At 38.9% G+C, this 23,540-nt stretch overlaps 3 protein-coding genes across 3 annotated transcripts; 1 reads left to right on the top strand and 2 right to left on the bottom strand.

Annotated features, from left to right (window-relative positions):
- The first annotated feature begins 6,434 nt into the window (after positions 1-6,434).
- LOC103431228 (probable receptor-like protein kinase At5g61350) lies at positions 6,435-16,906 on the top strand. The gene is made up of 18 exons (XM_070811850.1): positions 6,435-6,815; positions 7,662-7,763; positions 8,585-8,667; positions 8,817-8,901; positions 9,001-9,087; positions 9,318-9,379; positions 9,512-9,705; positions 9,794-9,854; positions 10,034-10,211; positions 10,415-10,453; positions 10,563-10,624; positions 10,772-10,808; positions 10,929-10,978; positions 11,065-11,131; positions 11,244-11,319; positions 11,457-11,536; positions 11,625-11,693; positions 14,090-16,906. The coding sequence occupies exons 1-18, from the start codon at positions 6,570-6,572 to the stop codon at positions 16,763-16,765; spliced, it is 4,254 nt and encodes a 1,417-aa protein (XP_070667951.1). The 5' UTR covers positions 6,435-6,569; the 3' UTR covers positions 16,766-16,906.
- A 239-nt stretch (positions 16,907-17,145) lies between these two features.
- LOC103455380 (uncharacterized) lies at positions 17,146-18,600 on the bottom strand. Its single transcript, XM_008394966.4, has 2 exons — positions 17,942-18,600; positions 17,146-17,686 (listed from the first exon to the last, which is right to left on the bottom strand). Exons 1-2 carry the CDS (start codon positions 18,473-18,475, stop codon positions 17,597-17,599), a joined length of 624 nt encoding a protein of 207 aa, XP_008393188.2. The 5' UTR covers positions 18,476-18,600; the 3' UTR covers positions 17,146-17,596.
- Positions 18,601-21,059: 2,459 nt separating this feature from the next.
- LOC103455379 (probable xyloglucan 6-xylosyltransferase 5) lies at positions 21,060-23,474 on the bottom strand. Its single transcript, XM_008394965.4, has one exon. It carries the CDS (start codon positions 22,683-22,685, stop codon positions 21,303-21,305), a length of 1,383 nt encoding a protein of 460 aa, XP_008393187.2. The 5' UTR covers positions 22,686-23,474; the 3' UTR covers positions 21,060-21,302.
- Between the last annotated feature and the right edge of the window lie 66 nt (positions 23,475-23,540).

Raw genomic sequence — 23,540 nt, 5'->3', positions numbered from 1 at the left:
TAGTGTTCTAGTTAGTTGTATGCTCTGAACACGTTCCTTATTTGCACATTAATTATATTTAAATTTCTTTTATGTTATTCATATTTTAGTCCTCATGCATTCAATAAATGGCTTTCGTCATCCTCGGGTGTCGGCTAGTACGTGCCTATCCTGGTAATTGTGGAATATCGGGATCGAGGCGTGTCATTTCGGGACCCCTTTAAACCCAATACCAAATAGAACATTTCTTCTTCGATGTCTGCTAATCTTCATGCCATGGCTATGGTATTTTCTTCAGCCCATCTTCTTTCCTCCATATTCTCTCCCCCCTACCACCCCAATCCCTTTTCCAACCACTGCAATGAGTTTGACGACGACGCAGCTATGTGGGTTTGACGTGGATGTTGCCAACTTGTGACGACAAGGATTACGAATGGCCGATGATCGAGCTCGATGTGGCTGTAGGGGACAAGATTGGTGACGTCTTGAAATGGTGGAGTCGAAGAGTTCATGGTGGCCGGCTGTGAAGATCTTGGCAAACTTGTTGGAGAGGAAAAAGACTATTGTTTGGTCTCTGGTTTAAATCATGGATTTGTGTTTGGTTACAGAGATGACAATGTCTTTGGATTGACAGATGGTTCAAACTTATTGGGCCACATAGATAGTCAGTGAAATTAGGTACTGACTGTTCGGTACCCAAGTATTGTCCGAAAGAAAATAGGACCATTTTTAACAATTGGCCCAATAGCACCATCTATTTGTTCAGAAAGATGGTTGAGTGACAGTTTAGTTGTTTACATTGAGAAATATGGCTTTTCATATATTGGTAATGAAGCTATCATGGAACATTTTCAGACTATGAAACCTCGTCGTGGACACTTGAATTATGATTTTATAGCTTGTAATGTTGTTTTGCTTATGATTTTTGAATGAAATGTATTATATTTAACTTTTCAATGTTAATTTTGTCTATAAATTTTTTGACCTTCATTAGGGATCCCCCCGAATTTAAAATCCTGAATCGGCCACTGCCCTTACGTTATTTCAATTTCGCTTTTGTTTTCCATATGGGCATCTCATGTGAGTGCCTCTCCTGGTAGATGAGAAAGACTGTATAACAATCTATATAAGTAGAATATTAAGAAATAATGAAATATATTTTAAAAGTGGAACATATTAACATTGTCGTATTAGACCTACTTATTAAACCTATCAACAAGTAAAACTAACATAAAATCATATTAGACCAAATGATAACCTACAATAACACAACCTTACAACATGTGAGACCAAACGAAGACTTGTAACAAGTGAGACCAAATGAAGAGGTATCTCGTGCTATTTCAATACGGATTGACCGTTTTATTTGTACCTTTTAGGCCTCGTTTGACAGCTTAGACTGTACTGACTATTTCAGTTGGATAAGATATATAGTCATCGGATATGACTGACTAAATTAGTCGGACATTTGGTGTAATATTAGACTAATTACCATATTATTTATATTGTGTTTGGTATAAGAGTAAAAAAAAAAAACCTAGGTCATCGGCTTATTCTCTCCATAATCTTTCCCTGATGAAATTGCCCAGATGAAACCTTTCATAATTTTGAAATCCTATTATCGATTCTCATCAAATCCCATTATCAATTCCCAGGAAAACCTATCATCTTTCTCAATTTGAAATATTTCCCAAGAAAACCTAATTTTAAATCTATCATCAATCCATCACCACCTTCAATTACCTTCAAAAGCCCAAATGAATTCTCTCACAATTTTGAGTTTAATTACCTCATAACAAAAAATCAATTACTATTTAATCCAAAAACCCATATGAAATCTCTCAATTTTCTAGTGGTAAACAATTTGAATAGAATGCCAACCATAATTGGTGTAAATACATAGCTGTGTGATATAATTGGATCTCAATTTTCTAGTGGAAAACAAGTTCAGATCCTTCTACATTCACAATTTTTTTGGATTTTTCAGAAATTCGAAATTTGAAATTGCAAAATTGAGTTGTGAGAGAGAGAGAGAGAGAGAGAGAGGGACATGATCCCCATCAATGTCGAGTGGCGGCGACGACTTGGACGAGGATCAACTCCTTTATAAAGCTTTCAAGGAAGAAGCCTAGCGCGACGTCCAGCAACTCTCGTTCTACCTCTTCTCCAATTACGTGCAGCAATCCCACCAGCAACCGCCGCGGAAAATTGCAAGAAAAATAGAAGGGGAGAATTGAGAGGCAAGAAGAAGAACATGAGATTCTCGAGCAAGCGATACGAGAGGGACGAGAGAGAGAGAGAGCGATGAGAGGGATGGAGAGAGCAAGCGAGCAAGAGTGTTTTCTACTCGACTAAATAATACAGTGGTTTCAGAGTGTACAACTAAACGGGTGTACACCGCATAAAATAGGTGGGGCATGACTATTTAATCCGATGACTATTTAATATAGGGTAAAAGACTGTTTACTACTCTTATATTTTGTGGTTTTCAACATTTAGTACATCAAGTTTTTTTCGTCTCAGATTTATACCTAAAGTGTAAATTTTGGGATAGTCTCATATATCCGTTAGTCAAACTGTTAAATCTACGTTAATTGTGACGTGGCGCCCATGTGGACAATGAATAGGCGCCACGTGTCATCCACGTTTTTTTTTTATCTTTTCTTCTTTCTTCTTCTTCCTCCGACTGCAACTTTTTTTTTTCCTTTTCTTCCTCATTCTTCCTTCCCCTTCTTCTCCGTCTTCCTTCTCCTTCCTCCTTCTTCCTTCCCCCTTCTTCTCCTTCTTTTCCTTCTTCTTCTTTCTCCTTCTCCTTCTTCCTCCAAATATGGGGAAGGTTTTTTTTTTTTTTCCTTTCTTCTTCTTCTTCTTCTTCTTCCTCCAAATTTGGGTTGCAGATTCGGTTTTTTTTTTTTTTCCTTTTTCTTCCTCCAGCTGCAACTTTTTTTTTTCTTCCTCATTCTTCTCCTTCTTCCTTTCTCTTTCCTCCTTCTTCCTTTCCTTCTTATCCTTCTTCCTTCTTCTTCTTCTTCTTTCTCCGAATCTGGGGAAGATGAAGGTTTTTTTTTCTTCTTCTTTCTTCTTCTTCCTCCGACTACAACTTTTCTTCTTCTTCTTCCTTCTTCCTTCCTCCTTCTTCCTTCCCCTTCTTCTCCTTCTTCCTTCTTCCTTCTTCTTCATCTTTCTCAAAAAAAAAAAAAAAGGTTGCAGTCGGAGTAAGAAGAAGAAGAAGAAGAAGGAAAGGAGGAAGAAGGAGGAAGCGGAAGAAAGAAGAAAGAAGTAAAAATAAAAAAAAAACCGAATGTGCAACCCAGATTCGGAGGAAGAAGAGGAAGGAAGAAGTAGGAGGAATGAGAAGGAAGAAGGAGGAAGAAGAAGGAAAAAAAAAAAATTCCCTAGATTCGGAGGAAGAAGAAGAAGAAGAAGAAGAAGGAGAAGGAGAAGGAAGAATAAGGAAAAAGGAGAAGAAGGGGAAGGAAGTAGGAGGAATGAAGAAGGAGAAGGAGGAAGAAAAAAAAAAGTTGTAGTCGAAGGAAGAAGAAGAAGGAAGAAAAAATAAAGTTGCAATCGGAGGAAGAAGAAGAAGGAAGAAAAAGAAGAAAAGAAAAAAAAACATGGATGACACGTGGCGCCCATTCATTGTCCACATGGGCGCCACGTCACAATTAACGGCATATTTAACAATTTGACTAATGGATGTATGAGACTGTCCCAAAATTTACACTTTAGGTATGAATCTGAGATGAAAAAAACTTAATGTACTAAATGTTGAAAACCACGAAACATAAGGGTAGTAAACAGTCTTTTACCCTTTAATATATATGGACGTCAACCATCCGGCTCCATATTATTAGTCCTATCCGATGCCTAAAATAGCGTACCAAACGAGGCCTCATTGTAAGAGTATTATTTGTACTTGAAAAAAAGTCATTGTAAAGTGCGATTAGACAAACGACTAAAAGATGACAGTTTGAAGTAGGCAAACGAATAGTCAAATTCGTTTTCTTGACCTAACATAGACAATTGACTACTTCTATATGTGTAGGCAAAACTCGACCTCACACGTCTATTTATAATAAAATGAGTTTGTTTGGAAACGAATAGTCAAATTCGTTTTCACGAGCTACATAGACAATTGACTACTTCTATATGTGTAGGCAAAACTCGACCTCACACATCTATTTATAATAAAATGAGTTTGTTTGGAAGTGCTTTTAAAATGACTAAAAACGTTTATGGTGAAATTGATTTTGGGTTCCAAAAACACTTTAAGTGTTTTTTTGGAAGAACCACCAAATATGTGCTTCTTGCAGAAAATATTTCAAGTTTTTTTTTAGGATCTTACTAAGGATTGGTCTCAAAAATATTTTCATCAAAATAGTTTTCAGTCATTTTAAAAACACGTCGAAACGAACCTGTATTCTATATGGTAAGGGAAAAAAGTAAAAAATAAAAGATAAAATTAAATATCAAAGGTGAAAAAAAATATAAAATAAAATTTTGCGTATTCACCTATTTCATTGGAGTGATACTTTTTTTCATTAGATAATTGTTTTCTGAAAATAAGGAGGATCACAAATTCACAAACAGACAATTTATTAGGCCATCATTTATGCCTGATGAGAAAAAGACACACTTGATGCCGACCAAGTTTAATTGATTCCAAATTCATAGCGACAATACAATACAATACAAGACAAGATTTAAATCTTGCTCGTTTGTTTTATGCATTTAACTTCGCATTTTTACTACAGTTTGAAACACCATGAATTAATCGAGGTGATGACAAATCATTTAGCACTTAAGCGGAGCTTAGACAGTGTTAGGCGAAATTTTTTAGAACATCGACTGTTAGACCAAATGATCACTTTGAACCACAAACCAGATTTTGATACGAAACTTGCCATATAATTTACCCAAATACCATTTCGACCATAACTACTTAGCAAAACAACTTAAAAACTCTTTTACTATCTAAAAACGCTTATAAACAGCACTACTTTCCACAGTAACAGTTTTAACTTTCAAACCAACTAAGTGTTCTTTTTGTGTGGGAAAGCAGGCCTGAATTAAGACAAAGACAGATGCTTAGTTGCATATCAATTTAAAAATAGAATAATAACAATAGTAAAACCAAAAGGACAGAAAAAATAATGTGGAAATAACCAGGTCAACGTGGCCTTATCTCAATCAAACACCACCCTAAAATCCTTAGTCCACATAATCCCAACTCACTCCTACCGGATTTGGATCATCTCCTGAGCTAATAAAGAGGATCCTTCTAACCTATCATCCTAGGCCGTTGAATTTTTATCCAACGGTTACAAAAAAGAGGATCCCTTTAAAGTTATAATAATTATAATCATTGGATAAAAATCCAATGGTCCACGATGATGGGTTAGGAGGATCCTCTCCATTAGCTCAGGAGAGGATCCAAATCCACTCCTACCCAAATCTGCCCTAGCTTGTATTATTCGAGAATTTTTTTAGTATGCTGAGAATACACAGTGGAATACCAAGTGTCATAGACTAAATTTTTTAGTTTTTTTTAAGTTTTAAACCAATTATAGTGTTTCATACTATGTTCTCGACACACTGAAAAATTCTCGTACTCCTCATTCTTCTTGGGCTTTCTTTAAATGTTTTTAGGCTCATTCTTCTTGGGCTTTCTTTAAATGTTTTTTTTTAAATTTTGACCCACATTTTTTTATTGACTTGTAAATTCTTGGTCTTCATTCCAAGTCACATAGATTCACTAATATAATGATTAAGAATTAAGATTGGGGTTAGTTGATAACTTAGACACGAGTTTTGTCTTATTGTATTTGTAAGACGGTTGCCGTTTCAACCAGCAAAAGGTGATCTAAGACCAAGACGGCTTTTACACTCTGTATCCAATTCATTCATGTTCCTCCAAACGTTTGAAACATAACTACTCACAATGCTCTGGTCACATTCATAAATATTTAAAAATTATTATCGCTTAATACTATGATTTAATTATCCATCATTACTTGTAAGCAGAAAGTAATCGATATCAAATTATGAGGTCTATTACGCTGTTGAGCCCAAACTTCTCAACCCTTCTATAAATATATTGTTACATTCATAAGAAAAAAAATAACTAATTATTTGTGGCGTTCGACTTTTAATTATGACTTGCACGATTGCACCGATATAGCTTATTATGCAATAGGAAAAAGTTTTATTTTCAAATGTCTCTCCAATTCTATATAATATGTCGTGTTTGTCCTGTATATCAAATACACTAAAAACTCTCTTGTCCACGTGGCTACATTGTTAGTGATTTTTTTTTTATTAAGTGCTTCCCGGGAGAAAAGTCCGGGAAATTATATCAGCCAATGAAGATATGACACGTTTACCGGACTAGTGATAACTCGTCTTCCTACTTAAATCGAGCGGGATAGAACGGGATGCGATCGCGAGCTCGGATAGAACGGGCCACAGAGGATCCGGAAACAGGAAGCAAAAAAGCCGCTAGTAAAAACTTCGAGCGAAAAGCCGCGGAGAGGACGTCGTGGAATGTGGTCCGCGAGTGAAATGAAGGGGCACAGAAACGAACACGAAGCATGCAGAAGCAGCACTCGTACTCACAACTGTTTCGCTTCTCTATAAGCGCTTCCCCCGAGCTTTTAAAGCCTCGGTCTTCACCCTCTCTCTCTCTCTCTCTCTCTCTCTCAAAGCTTCGAACTTTCAAGATTTTTTCTGCGGATTGGATTGGATTGGATTCGGCTTCCTCCATGTCCGGCGAGCCCGAGCCGTCGTCGTCCGGATTCGGCACCGACGTGCCTGCCGACGTCGAGGACTACAATTCGGTGAGCGTGCGTTCTTTTCTGTTATTTTTGTTTGGCCTGTTTGGCTGCTGAGAAAATGTGGGAAAATGAGGAGAATTTGAGTAATTTGTAGCTGGATTATGTTTATTTTTCCGATGGAAACGTGATTTTGTTAGTTATTTGATCGATGGAAGAAGAACATGTGGGAGAATTTTTTATTTTTTTTAATTTAAGCTTGATATTTTTTAATAATTTAAAGCTGTAGGAGTGGAGGAAACGAGAAAATTTTAGCTGCAACGTGCTTGGTAGATGTAATTTGGGAACTTGGTTCGGTGGAGAGATTGAAGTTTCTTGTGTTTTCCCGGCATTTTCTTTGCCAACGAATTCGAAGAACGGAGTTTTCATCATTCATTGGATTCAAGTTTTGTTTGTAGTGTTTGGCTGCTGCGAATATTTCATGAAAAAACAAATTGATTATTATAGTTTGCTTGTTTTCTTTCCTTTGTATCCATTTAAATAAAGTATCATGTCGAATTCGCGTTCTTTTTTTCATTGGTTTATATAGCTGGTGCCATTGGTTGGTTGTTTATTTTTTCGAACTTTTGAGCTAAATTTAAACTGCGGAACATTCGGCATGTTAAGGGCTTGTTTGGTATCCTTGAAATTTTTTATAATTTTTCAAAACATAGAGAGAGAAAGAAGAAAAGAGAGATAGATTTGGAGTGAGAGGGGACGAGGGAGAGAAAAGAAAGGACTGAGTTTAAGTTTAAAAACTCTAAAAACTCACTTTTTGTGTTTTTAGATAATAGACTATATTTAGTAGACTATATTTTTGAGTAAGTTTTGAGTTCAGGTGAATCTGATGGTATGGCAATGTCTGAAATGCAGGCTAATGAAGGAGAGCCATCATTGCCCCGGGACATATTTGGTCACATTTTTGATCTTGTGAAGAATGGAAATCAGTCATTTCGGGAGAATCGCTTTGAGGAGGTGATATGTTAGTGTCAATCACTTTCATTCTGAGTGTGTACATTATCTTCTTATGTGAGCTTCTAAATTTTAAAATCCACACGATATGGTTTATTAGTGTTCTTGATTTGTTGCAACTATCCTAGGAAACCTTGTCTTTGGAGTTACCTACTAAGTCTTACCCAACTATTTGAGTTGTGAGGACTGATATGAGGGATGACTATAATCTTCTTCCATTGTATTTGTGGATTTCCTTAGATGACCAAGGCTTTTAGTAACCTTAGTTTTATTGGAAATGGTGATTGTGATCAGGTAGATGTCGTTGATATGAGATTCTTAGAGGAGTATACGGGAAGCAGAGATTCAGTGTTTATTGATTATATTCCTTAAGAGGTAATTATATGCTGTACTAGTTTTGACAAAAGAAGACATGGTATTGCAACCAATGTCGTTCTTCCGTCAACTGAAGGGACATGTAATTTTTTGTTTTTAAACCTTTTTGTTGTGGTGGTTTCCTTCTTGCTCTGTTTAGTGTAGGGGCACCAAGGGTTATCAGTTTGGGAAGGATTATTGTAGTACTGTTATTGTTGTCGTTATTATCATCGGAGTATTCCTTGATACTGTGTTGCCACTATTGGCATGCTTATTACTTTAGGAAATAAAAAATGTTACAATCAAATGATACATTTTTCTTGGTGACTGGAATGATCATTAGCTCTTTATCATTCTGCTTAATATTTTGTGTAATTTCATGAGTTTTAAGTTTTAGACTGAAATTTTTTCGGTTAGCTTCTCTGAATTCTTGTTTGTCCATTGCTGATTAATCAAGTTCATATCCTCAGGCAATTAATTGTTACTCCAGAGCCAATAACATTAAACCATGTGATCCAATTATTCTTGCCAACCGAAGTGCTGCTTACATCAGGTTAATTTTATATATTATATTCTTTTACCTTAATTTTTCTGCCATTCACTGTCTAGGTTATGCTGCTTTTCTCAAGCATCTTTGAGATGAATTTTGACCTAATTTTGTACACTGTTTGTAATATGTTTTGTTAACCTTATTTCAAGCAGGATCAGTAAATTCCTTAAACGCATACCAGCATCGGCTTCTGAATATAAAGCACGGACTGGATTGGATCCCACAACACATGCTGAAGTATGTCTTATTGGTTCACTGTTTATGTATTAGGAAACAAGTGTCTTTTTCAACCGGATAGCCGTTGGTTACATTCTAAAGAACTTAAAAAATCTTCAGCTTGCATTAAAGGATGCAGAGAAGTTAGTCAACCTTCTAAGTAATTCAGAAAAGGCGTACATATTAAAGGCCGAAACTCTCATTTTGGTGAGAATGTGTTGCTATTTATTTTACCTTTATACTTTTCTTAAGAGGAAGAGGCAACCAGTGGTTAATTACTTGTAAATTTGTCACGCTGTGTGGCTCCTTTTCATAATTTTTGTCAGATTGGATATGAGGTTACAACTATTTATTATTATTTTTCTCTGCAATGATTAGTTTCCCCCTTCCACCTTTTTACTTGTGATTGATTAGTTTGCATTCATTTGAATTGGCAGTTGGAGAAATATGAAATGGCCCGTGATGTTATTCTTTCGGGTCTTCAGGTTAATCCTTTTAGGTAATAATAACGCTATTCACTTTCCTGATTACTAAATAAATGGATATAACATATTATATGTTATTCAAACCCACTGGCTGTACGAGATTCTGTTTGTGAATTTCTAATTTGTTTTTGTGTGGTATTCTGTAGCAATTATCTTCAGGAATCTTTCCAGAATTTAGAGAGAATACGAGCTAATTTCACAGGGAGGAGAAGCCATAGAAAAGCAGAACGCAGTGATGACTATGATTGCACACTATGCTTAAAATTACTATACGAACCTGTCACAACTCCTTGTGGGCATTCCTTTTGTCGTTCATGCCTATTTCAGTCAATGGATCGGGGTGAGTGTTTTGCTGGTATTGTTCTATTTAATTGAGCTTGTATATATCTTTCTCTTCTTCTTTCTCTGACCTGTGTTAATTATCTTAGGTAACAAATGTCCTTTGTGCCGAACAGTTCTTTTCATTAGTCCTCGAACGTGCGCAATCAGGTAAATTGCTGATTTATAATATTTGAATGACTTGTATCATTTGACATCAGAATTATTGCTTTATGGTTTTTTGTGCCCATGCTTTTTTTTAGTTGGGGAATGGCTGAACATCCTGGCAACGGTTCAGGATTTCACCTTGTAATGTTCATCATGCAATGTTTTATTTTCATTTTTGCCAGTGTTACACTCAATGACATTATACAAAAGAACTTCCCAGAAGAATTTGCCGAAAGGAAGGTAGAGAATGACCAAATGACAAACTTTGGTGTTGATTTGATGCCTCTCTTTGTAATGGATGTTGTCCTCCCATTCCAGAAGTTTCCGCTGCACATTTTTGAACCGCGGTATAGACTTATGGTAAGTTGCTTAGCAATTTATAGTTTTCACATATGACATTCATAAAATATTGACATAGAGGTACATTTTATGCAAAAGAACTATGTTGACAAACTTATCTGGCAAAGTTTTTGTTTATCAACTTGGTACATTTGTATGGTCCATGTGTTTGTATAGAATAATTATAGATTTTGTTTTTAACTAACTTGTTACTTAAACAACAGGTAAGGAGGATAATGGAAGGCAATCGTCGGATGGGAATGGTAGATTATTGTCACTGGTCCTTTTCTTTCCTTTTCAACATTTTGTACCTATATGAAGTTTGATACGAAGTATAACTTTCACCGACTCTGGCTTTCTTGTATTTTATAGGTTATCATTGATTCTTCAACAGGTTCAATAGCTGATTTTGCTTGCGAAGTGGAAATTACCGAGTATGTCTTTCATCATCCTTCTTTCCTTCTTAAGTTTATATCATGCAGAATGTCATTTGTAAACTCCACTATGAATGTTGCCTCTTAATACTTCTATTTTATAGATTTTTTTTCTTATAACTATTTTACTAATTACTATCTATGTAGGTGTGAGCCACTTCCAGATGGGCGTTTTTATTTAGAGGTTAGATACTACTTTTCATTTAACGAACGATTATCCTTTATGTTTCGTGGCATACTGTTTTTTGTGATTTTCCTCTTCATAGAGCCAGTCATATATTTATAACAATAAAATTTCAAGCAGATTGAAAGTCGGCGAAGGTTTTGCATAATTCGATCTTGGGACCAAGATGGGTGAGTTGTCTAGCTATTCATTCAGCCTCCAGTAACTGTTCTTGGCATCTTGCTAAATATATTTGTCATTTTAATGTGCTTTTCAGATACCGTGTTGCGGAGATTGAATGGGTGCAAGACATTCCACCAGAAGGGTCTGAAGCGAGAGAAGAAGTAAGTTTATGATACTTTGGTTTCTCGAAATGGGAAGATGGACGATAATGTCATTCCTTGTTTTCCTGTCATTTTGGTTGTGCACAGTGGTTTAACTTCTATGTCTGTACAGTTGCAGGAATTGGCAAGAAATGCAGCAGAATATGCTCGATCATGGATAGCGCGGGGTAAAAGAGCGGCACGTCAAGGTAAAATGCTCAGGGATGACGTATGGTCTTTTTCGAGAGTATACATGTGTTGCCAGTTTCCATGAAAATGGTTTCTGCCCCTATTTTTATGTTGGTATCCCATATTCCACTTTTAATGTATGACCGTCTCTTTGCAGATCGAAGACGACTTGAGAGACTTCTCGGTGTGGAAGTGATGATGCCTTCACTACAAGATCCTGAACGCTTCAGCTTTTGGGTAACCTTATAACTTTCTGTTCATTTACCGTTAGTATATTGAGGGCACGATCATGTTACTAACGCCATTAATGTATGATTGGACGCAGCTTGCTTCCTTATCAAACCGGCGTCCTCATGAAAGGTTGGATCTTCTACGCTTGCGAGACACAAAAGAGGTATTTTACTTCTCTCCCGTCTTTGCATTAGCGATTTCATGGACACGTAAGGCCTACCGATGAATTATACTTCTCAACAAACACATGCTATTTGAGATCTCATTTAGAATAAGTTCATACGTTAACGCCATGCCGTATGAACTACAGAGCTGCGAAGCTCTGTTGTTTGTGTCATTAGGCGGTTTCTTATCCATTTTTGGTCTTCAGAGAATACACCGGGGACTGATATATCTTGGAGCCGAAGAGCAGGGTTGTCAAGTGCAATGAGGGAAAGCTGTAATTGGGTTTAGTTCATATGAATACAGTTTAGAAGTTAAATTGTTATACAAGCAAAATTACATGCTTTGAAAATTCAGCATTCTTTGATCCACAAAATGTTGGTGGATCCCTTGTTTTTTGTTGTAACATTGGGTTTAACCCGTTTAATAATTACCATAAATAAAATCAAGTTTCTAAAATTTTGAATTTATAAATTTTCTTTTTTTTTATTAATTTTTCTTTAGAAGTCTGGATTGCTTAGCAGAAATTAACGATCAACATTGAATTGATGACATACTACATTTATTAACGTTCCAATCTAATAGATAAAAAATTGAGAGAAATACTAAGGAGACTCAAAAGCATGACTTATATGAACTCTCCGCTATCTAACAGTTTAATATTAATTTTTGTGTTAACATTATAAAATATTGTATAAAAAACATGAGGTGGCAGAGAATTCACGAAAATTCTTACTTTTGAGAGGGTCTCCTTAATACTTCTCGAAAAGCGGATCAACCTCTTTTTGTTGTACAAAGTTGAAGAGTTGACTCTTAAATAATCATGGTCTAAAATATCCATAATATTCCGATATTTTCATCGAAATTTTCGTGTTTTTAGACTATCAATATTTTTTTGGACTACCGATATTTCCGATATCATCGATATTTTAGACCTTGCTAAGTCACTCATGTATCTTACCATGCAATATATAAAGTGTAAAATATTGTACTAATTCATTATATATAAATGATTATGGTGTGTTTAAACTTATTTAATTAATTACTACATATTTTCTACACTCACAATGGTTGCCAGCTCGTTATATAATCAACTTAAATCAGTTATATCTATCATGCAATGCATTTCCTTCCAATTTTTTGTGATAAACTAATAGATAATTGACTAAATAAACATCCTGTAAAGTTTCAATAAAAATTTCCAAGTTTTTTTTACAATTTCTGTGGTTTTTATTTAATTTTTATCGATATCGATAATATCCCGATATTTCTATCGAAATTTCCGTATTTTTTTACTACCGATATTTCCGATATCATCGCTATTTTATTCCTTGCTCTTAATTAGATCCCAAGCAACGTTGGCCTGCATTTTAATACGTTTATTTGCTGACTTCTTCGAAGCCGTCCATCTCTGTCGTCATACTATTGGTTTGTTCCTCTTAAACGTGATTTACTATTCATATAATTATCGACTTGGGAAACACTCATGCGTGTTTTGGTTTGCCTGCAATCTCTAGTGTGCATGCACCAATCCTAGAGTAACTAAAATACTTTTTGACAATAAAAAACGTTTCAACAAAAGAAAGTTAGAAGTGATTTTTTAATATTGGAAGCACTTTCTAGATAAGCGAATGTCAAAATGCTTATTCCTAAGTACCTTCATGTGCTTTTTATGAAGTACTAGGGCTTTTAATAAAACTTTCAATGCGTTTCTTAATGAAAGAATTTATAACGTAAGTGTTTATGAGCAAAAGTGATTCTTACGTGAACAGTTTTAAACGAGCTCTAAGTAGTTATTATTCATTCTAGTTAAATCATGATTTGACATGCATGCATAACTAGTTACTTTTGTATAAAAAGTTGCGCCTTGCATGCAAAGGAGCCAAACAATGTTCGATATGTTTGAAACGACGTCGCAGCATCATAATTTTGTGTTAAGCACAATATTTGGATTAGTAAGGTAGTTAGTGATAAGATTACAAATGCATATATATATTTATAGAGGTTTGAGGGCTCAACGCATAGCTCGCTGTCCCTCTCCATTTCTTTTACCAAGTCTCTCTCATCCATCACACAAACTCAAACAAACAAAAACAGCAACAGAAACAAACATCTCTGCACGTTTTCTTCCTCCAACAACTTCATCATCTCTTCTGATCTAATCTTTATCTTCTCTTTTCTGTTTCCTCCAACTGTTTAACCATTTTTATACATTCGAAAACCACGTATTCCTCCTCCCTCACCACCCCCATTGTTCTTGAGTTAACCTTGCTGCATTTTGGTTTTGTGTCCAATCCAATCCGATCCCATTACTATGATCAACACCTCCACCTCCATTGCCACCACCGCCGCCATTGCCCCATCGTTGCTGCCTCCTCCTTAATTAAACCCCGCTAGAAAACATCAACGATGGGGAGAAAGATCAATGGGGCATCACCACCAATGCCTCGGCCTTTCTTCTCCCTATCCCTTCCTTTCCTTCTCCTATTCACGTCAACCTTCAACTTCGCCAACTTTGTTTCGGCCAAAGGTCACGAATCTTCTTCTTCTTCTCCTCCTCCTCCTCCTACTGCCACATTCTCTCCCTCCGATAACTTTCTCATCGATTGTGGCTCGTCCCAACAAACCAAGCTTGACGATGGCAGGACATTCAAATCAGACCGTGACACGGCTAGTCTTTTGTCCACAACCGAAGATGTCCAAACTTCAGTTGATTCAATCACTGCCAATGCCTCTTCCTCTATACCACCTTCCTCTCAACCTTTGTATCGCACTGCGCGAATCTTCTCCGAAAAATCCACCTACTCTTTCTACATTAACAAACCGGGGCAGCATTGGATCAGGCTTTACTTCTATCCACTTCCACACAACACGTATAATCTGACGAGAGCGGTTTTTTCAGTGAACGCGGATAAGTATGTTCTCTTGCATGACTTCTCCGTGACAGACAATATGACGTTGGTGTTTAAAGAGTACATTCTCAATGTCACGGAAAACAGATTTTCGCTACATTTCGATCCCAAGAAGAAATCGTGTGCGTTTGTTAATGCTATTGAGGTTGTCTCTGCCCCTGACACTATGTTCAACAATTCAGCTACATCCGTTTCTCCGGTTGGAGACTTCAACAGCTTGGCTAATTACGCTTTTCAAGTTCGTTACCGTGTAAACATTGGAGGGCAGTTGATATCTCCAGGAAACGACACATTGTCAAGGACTTGGGAGCCTGATAGTGCATACAATGTATTTCCACAAGGAGCTAAAAACGCGTCTGTGGCTACGAAAGCCATCAAGTATCCACAGAGTGGCGCTTCTCCATTGATTGCCCCGAATTGGGTTTACTCAACTGCTCAACACATGCGAGACTCTGCTACAAGCCAGCAGAATTTCAACCTCACTTGGAAGTTGAATGTCGAAGAAGAGTTTTCGTATTTGATTAGGCTGCATTTTGCTGACATTGTGAGTAAAACCCTTAACGATTTATACTTCAATTTCTACATCAACGGGATGATGGCCGCGTCCAACCTTGACCTTTCCTCACTCACCGGCGCGCTCTCCACTGCGTATTACAAAGATTTCGTGCTCAATGCCACGGCGGTGTCAAGTGAAAATAGTACCATCAGAATTCAGGTTGGTCCCGGAACTACTGGGTCAGGCTCTCAGGATGCACTTCTTAATGGATTGGAGATATTAAAGATGACCAACGTTGCGGATAGCCTGGATGGTCTTTTCGGGGTTGATGGATCGTACAAGGGGCCAGGAAGAGTAAGCACCGTGAAGAAGATAGTTGCCGGCGTTGGTTTGGCAATGGGAGTGACAGCAATGTTGTTAGTTGTTGTGGTTGTTGTCCGGTGGCGCAAAAGACCTCAAGGCTGGGAAAAGCGAAACAGCTTTTCGTCGTGGTTGCTTCCTCTCCATTCGAGCCAGTCTAGCTTCTTCTCCAGCAAGAACAGCTCTCGCAAATCAAGCGTCTTTGGGTCGCGCAAGAGCAAAAGCGGTTACTCAGGCTACTTCTCATCCTATGGAAGGTCCTTCACCTTCGCTCAGTTACAAAATGCAACACAAAACTTTGATGACAAGGTAGTGATTGGCGTTGGTGGGTTTGGAAAAGTGTACCTTGGGGAGTTGGAAGATGGCACAAAGCTCGCGATCAAACGAGGAAATCCAAATTCGGAGCAAGGCATTAACGAATTCAGAACAGAAATGGACATGCTTTCCAAGCTGCGCCATCGCCACCTTGTTTCGCTGATCGGATTTTGTGATGAGAATAATGAAATGATCCTTGTGTATGAGTACATGGCGAATGGACCGCTTCGCGACCACCTCTATGGCTCGAACCAGCCTCCACTGTCATGGAAACAAAGGCTTGAGGTTTGCATTGGTGCTGCTCGCGGTTTACATTACCTGCACACTGGTGCCGCACAAGGTATCATACATCGTGACGTAAAGACAACAAACATTCTCCTCGATGAGAATTTCGTAGCAAAAGTTTCAGATTTTGGCTTGTCAAAAGCTGCGCCTACGCTGGAACAAACCCATGTCAGCACAGCCGTCAAGGGTAGTTTTGGTTATCTTGATCCGGAGTACTTCAGAAGGCAACAGCTAACTGAGAAATCCGATGTCTATTCTTTTGGTGTGGTGCTTTTCGAGGCGCTATGCGCAAGGCCTGTCATAAACCCGGCCCTGCCAAGAGAGCAGGTGAGCTTGGCTGAGTGGGCAATGCAGTGGCACAGGAAAGGCATGATCGAAAAGATAATTGATCCTTATATCGCTAGCTCAGTTGACTCTGGTTCGCTGAAAAAGTTTGTAGAAGCTGCAGAGAAATGCCTTGCTGAATACGGTGTAGATAGGCCTAACATGGGAGATGTGTTGTGGAACTTGGAGTATGCTTTGCAGCTTCAAGAGGCCGCCTCGCAGATTGATCTGCCGGAAGATAAAACTTCCAGTCTCATTTCTTTGGACAAAGCAAGCGAAAACGGATCAAAGGAAGGCTCTGCTGTCGGAGTGAGTGATGATTCTGGAGTGACAATTGGTTCTCCTGCGTTTGCTAAAAAAGGGAACATTCAGGGGAGGTGAAATTCGCCCTAGTTCCGATTTTCTTCTCGCACTTCTGGTTCCTACTGGTTCGAGTTCCATGCTCCACTTTAGCAGTATGACGAGCATCGACACGAATCAAAGTAAAAATGGCGTCGATTGAACTGTTAGTTCACAGTTTGGGAAAAAGCTTCTTAGATAGGTCTCTCTTTCTTGGTTTTTATTAACTCAGTAAGATGTTAGTGATTGCCTGCTAAGTTGTCCAAGCAGTTTGTTTTGAACTTTATCAATCTATAGAATTATCCGTATGTTTTGAGCTTTAACATCATATCTGTGACTGCGTACTGTCGAGGACTCGAACGCAAACACCGTGATCTTTCCGGGAAAATTAAACTGCATCTTAACGAAAAATTAAACGAGGATGAACTCATGAGCTTAAACTTTTAATTAATGCTAAAATTTGTCAAATCATATGCACATAAAGAGCCCCAAACCAAATATACACAAGATATTTCAACTGGCTTCATAAACCATGAACTAAAATGCAAGCAAAACTTACAAGACTGTGTGACTTCCATACATAAAGAATATTGTGCATCAAAGTTTCTCCGCTATATGTTCGAAACTCCGAAGCTCGGGTACCAAACTTGTTTTCTCCACCCAAAATTGTTTGCAGAGCTCAAACTTGTACCGGCATTTCCGTTATACGTGCTTCAACTTGAGATATGTCCTCCCTCCTCAGCGATGACTGGAGCATCGGAGTGCCATTGCAAGTCTACTGCGCGATGTTTTGCAGCTCTGTTATTGCGCTGTCAATCCTAATTTCACGAATTCAGTAGCAACCTAGCAGCTAAAGATGTTATATTTCTCTATTCAATTAGCCAGTTTGGAAGCGAGAGCTTTATGCCGAGCTACCAGAACTTCGTTCATCTGCGCGATTTGGTGCAGCAGTTTATTGATTTTCTGCAAATGCATCAACTCAAACAATTCAGTACACAGACAAAGGCTACATTGACAGTAACAAACAAGATATCAACTTCAAGCAATCATACAAACCAACAAGAAATAAAAGGAAGCTCGAAAATCGCTTCCAGCATAAAGTTTTCAGCACCCACATTGGCATTCCATCGAACACATAAAAGGCAATCAAATTTGGAGCAATGCATCAAACATTTGGTAGGCAACATCTAAATTCAAGCCATTGGATGATAAACTAACCTCGTCTTTCTCTTTGCGGATCGATTTCAAATGATTCCGATACCGCCTTTGCCGAGCCCGCAAGAACAAGGACCATAACACGAACACAACAGCCGCCATTCCCGCGCCAGAGGCAAAACTCCAAACTTTATCGAACCCAGATGAGGAAGCCATAGCAGAAACCTTGGAACGCAGTAACCCAAAGCCAATTCCTACCCAGGTGGTGAATTCGCCAGGCTTTCGGACCAGGGTATCGGACGGAAGCGGCGAAAGCGGGCCCGATTCATCGGAATCGGACGGTGAGAATGACGACAGCGACGACGACGAAGAAGATGACAGCGACGGAGACGACGGCGGTGGCGATAACGTGTCCGGATGCTTTTGATCGGGTTGTGATGGATGGTGAAGATTTTCGTGATTGATTGGAGGGAAGACGGAGCAGTCAGTATTGGGTGAGGGAGTGTCCCTGATGGCGACCATGGACCATTCTTTGTGTTTGGTTTCGGGGATGCTTTTGAATTCGAATCCCGCTGAATCGAAGTGCTCGCCCGCCATTTTAAAGCCGGCTAAAAAGCTCGAGAAAACTCCATGGAAGCCCTCTGGATCGCCGCCGTGTCTTCCAACGGTGGTGATATCAGCTAATCCAAGGAAAACTAACGATAACGGCCTCAATAACTAAATTTTAACCAAAAGTGCTCTTAATTTTATTTAATGGTTACGACAAAATTCAAACAAAAATCAGCCCAATAAAGCTGAAAATCAGCCCAATAAAGCCGGCCCAACGTTGAAAAATTAAAAAGTAAAAAAAAAAAAGGCCTTGAAATGTTAAAAAGATTTGTGTGATCTGGAGTATTTTGTATCATTATCATCCCGCTAGCCGCGACATCTTGTGGAAGCAGTGGCGGAGTCATCATGAGGTCATTATCATCATCATTGGAATTATTAGGTGATATCACCCTAATAATTTCAAAAAACTCATGTATATTTGTTTGTATATTGTATTTGATCTCGATAAACAGCTAAGACAAACTAAATTACAACGTCCTCCTCATACTTCTTCTATTTTCTTCTATCATATTTGTCTTCATTTTCTCTCTTCTTATATGAAATAATTTAGTTGAAAAACCTTCCCAGTCTTCAGCATTACTCCATTGTATTGCATCCACCCTCGACAAACCTCTACAAATAATAGTAGTTATCGATATATATTGGCATAAACTGCATCATGTGTTGACAGAAATTGGCAGGTGTCTACTAGTTGCTCGACGAAATGGCCCAATGAATTTTTTTTGTTGATATTATGATCCTATTATTTGAAAATTCTGACTACGCCACTACGTGGAAGCAGCCGTTTTTGGCAAGGAGCATGAAACTCTCGCTGTGGTCGACTGATCATTCCTCTTCGTTGTTTGTCTCTGAATTTTCGCAACATATTATGGACCTTCAATTTTCTTTGCAGGGTGTTAATGTCTGTATTAAGTTCATGTGAATTATTAATAAGTTTTGAATTATCGAATAATTATGGTTTCTTGAGTGCATGAAACATATTTACAGGGCGCAATCCGCCTACGATTGGTACGATTTCGAGTCTGCAAGCTTTGTTGTTGTTGCCCAACTTTCACTGCCATTCAATTTGAAAACAAGTTGTAGTTTTAGAAAATGGTGAACGTAACTAAACTACTTAGTACTTATTCGTTGATCATCTTAAAGTCCAAGTTTAAATTTTCTCAAGACCTCAAGGTCCCGTTTGGCAGCTCGGACTGTGCTGACTATTTTAGTCGGATATGATAAATAGTTATCGAATAGTACAGACTAAATTTGTCTGACGTTTGGTGCAGTATTAGACTAACAACCGTATTATTTATACTATGTTTGGTACTATACCGGATATAAGGAATTCAAAGTATTATTACTTTTAAGATAAATATTGATGATTAATGGAAAAAAATATAATTTTTTTTTACATTTTCACGACCACCAAATGGGTCAAATTAAAAAAGAACAAAATCTACCTTTATTTAATCAAACTTAAAATAAAATTAGAAAAAAAATTGTAATCATCTCTTCAGTCTTGTCTTCCCTAGATCTCTCCGTCGCACCCCCTAACACCCTCACTCCCCATCTCCTTGCTGTTCTTGGAGCTACTATCAACATCGTCTATCAAAAACCAAGAACCAAAGTGAGTAATGGAATCAACTCAGCTCAACACCAGAATTCTGTAGCTCCAGAAAATAAGTAACGTTAAGAAAACGCGATCAGAAACGCCGACGAATTGAGCTGCAAGACGGACCTTAACAGTGATGTCGTTCTTGCGAGCCTTGAGAGAGCAGGCGAAAAACTAAGGGAGCGGATCAGACTCAAAGCTTTCGATGTGCAACGACCAAGCCTCGAGGCTCTTGTAGCAGAGGAAGACATGGAGTCCATAGGCATTGACGGTGCCGGCAAGAACGACGACGGGGAGAACGACGATGGTGAGGGGGCCAACGGCGAAAGGAGGTGTCGTGGAGAACGAAGTGCGTGAGAGAGGGAAGGAAACCAGACTAATAATCCATTCTTTTTGGAAGGGTTTATTATGCAGGTGCATACCCTACTAAATAAATTAATCCGGCGACTATTTAATACGAGAGGACACCAAACGACCGGGTCCGTATTATTAGTCCTATCCGATCCCTTATACGACTCACCAAACGAGGCCTAACATTCGGAAACAAAGTACAAGCAATGCCAGATAATCCATAGTTGATGCTCAGGTAGAAATCTCAGAAACTAGAACAAGATAATCTAAACAATCACGTAGAGATCGTCGAATCCTTTCCGAAATACTTCGGAGCAGAGCATGTCGTAGAGCTGAGGACATCCGAACGCGATGCTCAATGCGACAACTAAAACTTGAAGTGGCACAACATATCTCAACAAGGCATCTCTTTTGACATAAAACGCCAGAGCTAGTTACCTCAAGAATTCAACAACCGTTGCTTCCTAGTCCTGACTACTAACCTAAGTTGACAAACCCTAGACCGAAAATATGCTTATGATGGATGCACTTACAAGGAGAACATAATAGCGGAAATTCTATTGTCCTGTACACCGGATCATACTAGAAAATCTCGAACAAATTCAAATGGAAAGTATACCGCGGTCGATAAATAAAATTCCTTCTTTAAGGCTTACTAGAACACAGTACAAAATGATATCAAGATTGTAAAAGAATTCTATTCTATCGTTCTTGAAAGTTGGAAGCAAGTAGAACGACAACTGAACAGACGAAATACAAAGTAAACGTGAACTGTAATCGAGTTTAAAATCTTCTTCTGTAACTGATGTATTACATCATTACCTACCAAATAATCAAACATTCGAGGTGACGAGGATGTTTTACTCACTAGCTGTGTGATCCGCTGCCCCCTTGCACTGGATGCCACCGAATATCAAACTGATCAACAAACTCTAGAGGGGCTGCCGTCTCGTTCCTGATCCTCTTGATCTTAGGGCTCAATAAACCCCTGTGCCTAAACCCATACAGCTTAAGCACCTGGTTATCCGCAAAATTAAACGCCCTCTCCATGCTGCTCAAGCACCTCTCCACCGGGTAATCCCCGTAACTTCCACAGGGCTTGCAACCCACGAAGTGGGTCACAAACGGCCACCTCTCATCACCCAAACCCGGATGATACTTCTCAATCATCTCCTCATACCGATCCACCAACCCAGCCCAGTAACCGTGCAAATAGTACGAATTCTCAACATACACCTTCTCCATCCACCGATCCTTCTGCGAAAGCAACAGGTATATCAACGCAGACTGATCATCTGCCTCGAACGCCGGTCTCCCCTTCAAATTAGCCGTCAAAATCTTCCCGGCCTCCTCCCTTATCGGACCCTTAGGACCCATCGGAGCCCAAACATCAAGCAAATCCAAAGACCACTGGCAATTCCTAAACAGAAAACTCCCGGTGTTGAGCGCAATCCACGACTTCTGATCAAACAACAAATCGGGGTACCCATGAATCACAAGATTATGACTATCATACTTGGACAGCGGAATCTCAAACACCATGTCAGTAAACAATGCATCACTATCCATCCACCAAATCCACTCAACCTCGGGATGCGAAAGCATCAGCCTCCGAATCAACGGCAATTTCGCCCAATACCCGGCGAGTTCCTTATCCAAATGAGCTAAATTATACACAATTTCAATCCCATGAAGTCTACAGTAATCAATTTTGTTCTTGATTACCTTCAACAAGTAATGATCCCCAATTGGGTTATCACAAGGCTTAGGGGGAGACCCAGTAACGAGAAGAACACGGGGCTTACCGTTGACCAAGCTCGGAAAATCCGGATTCAACCGGAGCCAATCCTTCCGCTCCTTGTCCCAATTCGCGATCTTGGGTCCGAGCGTGTAGGTGATGTTGGGGTTGATCTCGGTCTCGGTCAGCTCGTCCGGATCGTTGGGGTCGGAATCGGACCGGATCTCGGCGAGGATCCGGTTCGTCTCTTCGATCAAATTCTGGTTGACGGCGTCGGCCTCGGAGCTGCCGAGGTTGCCGACGCCGATGGTGCCGCGGAGGACGAGGATGGTGACGAAGCCGCAGAGGATGGTGATTTTGATGTTGTTGAATGTCTTCTGGATCTGCCGTCCACGTGGCAGGGCTCCGTAAGCGCGGCCCGCACGGCCGTTGGCCGAGGTTCCAGTGGTGGTGGTCGGAAGCCCGCCCGAGCTGGTACGCTTCTGAGCTGCGAAAGGACTGTCTTGCCCCATATCCAATCGCCTTGTGGGCCGAGTGTGTTCGGTGTTTTATGGGGGTGTATTTGTAAATTTGTACGGGGAGGTTATAGGGGCGTGAGGATGTGTAAAACCCTAGAGGGAGATAGTGAGGGGGGCATGGCGGAAGGATTGGAGATTATTGGAAAAATGGGGGAAATGTAAGGACATGCGTCCAACATCGACTGTCGTGGGGCTTTACGTCTTTTAAATTTTATTGTCTGATCTGGATTTCGAAGTTTCTTTTGAAATGGATTTTTTTTTTCTTTTAACAAACGAATTTTTTTATACTATGATTATTAGGTCCGCGCTGATTGCGAGCTAAAATTAAGAGTAAATTGATCCGGAGAGAATCTTTTTTAAAGGATGATTCTTTTTTCTCCTATTACCATCTCATTCCTATCATTCTTTTCATATTTTATTTTTTGTCTTATTGTTTCTATAAAAAAATAAATATAAAACATTAACGTAACTACGAGAAGAGAGAAAGAGAGAGAATCCACCTCTCAAACTTTTTACTTAATTTTTTAGGTAGTGTCCCACAAGATCCCATCTCAGCAGTCATGTCAGTGTCTTCATCCTCATGGACCATGTGCCATGTTTCAACTTACTGATCGTAGCAGGTTTTTAGGAGTTGCACAAAATGGACCCGGCTTCTGCGATCCTAGTTTTCATACGCTCATATCTCCTTCTATTTTGTGCGGGTCATAGTTAAGGCATGTTAACATTTTATATTAATTTTTTTTATAAAGATAATAAGATAAAAAGTAATAGTGATATAAAATGTTGACGTGACTTAAGAGTGACTTCATAAATAAGAAGAGATAAGAATGTATGAAAGCTGGGAGGACA

The sequence above is a fragment of the Malus domestica genome, chromosome 14, assembly GCF_042453785.1.
Source record: "Malus domestica chromosome 14, GDT2T_hap1".
NCBI classification, from domain to species: Eukaryota; Viridiplantae; Streptophyta; class Magnoliopsida; order Rosales; family Rosaceae; genus Malus; species Malus domestica.
This window is presented reverse-complemented; position numbering and strand designations above follow the sequence as displayed.

Excerpts from the sequence above, each read along its gene's own strand:
- LOC103431228 (XM_070811850.1), top strand. The coding sequence starts at position 6,570 with ATGCAGAAGCAGCACTCGTACTCACAACTGTTTCGCTTCTCTATAAGC. Across the intron at positions 10,454-10,562 it reads GCAATCGTCGGATGGGAATG|GTTATCATTGATTCTTCAAC; the intron begins GTAGATTATTGT and ends TGTATTTTATAG. Across the intron at positions 11,320-11,456 it reads TAAAAGAGCGGCACGTCAAG|ATCGAAGACGACTTGAGAGA; the intron begins GTAAAATGCTCA and ends GTCTCTTTGCAG.
- LOC103455380 (XM_008394966.4), bottom strand. The coding sequence starts at position 18,475 with ATGGCGGGCGAGCACTTCGATTCAGCGGGATTCGAATTCAAAAGCATC. Across the intron at positions 17,687-17,941 it reads TCCGCAAAGAGAAAGACGAG|AAAATCAATAAACTGCTGCA; the intron begins GTTAGTTTATCA and ends ATGCATTTGCAG.
- LOC103455379 (XM_008394965.4), bottom strand. The coding sequence starts at position 22,685 with ATGGGGCAAGACAGTCCTTTCGCAGCTCAGAAGCGTACCAGCTCGGGC.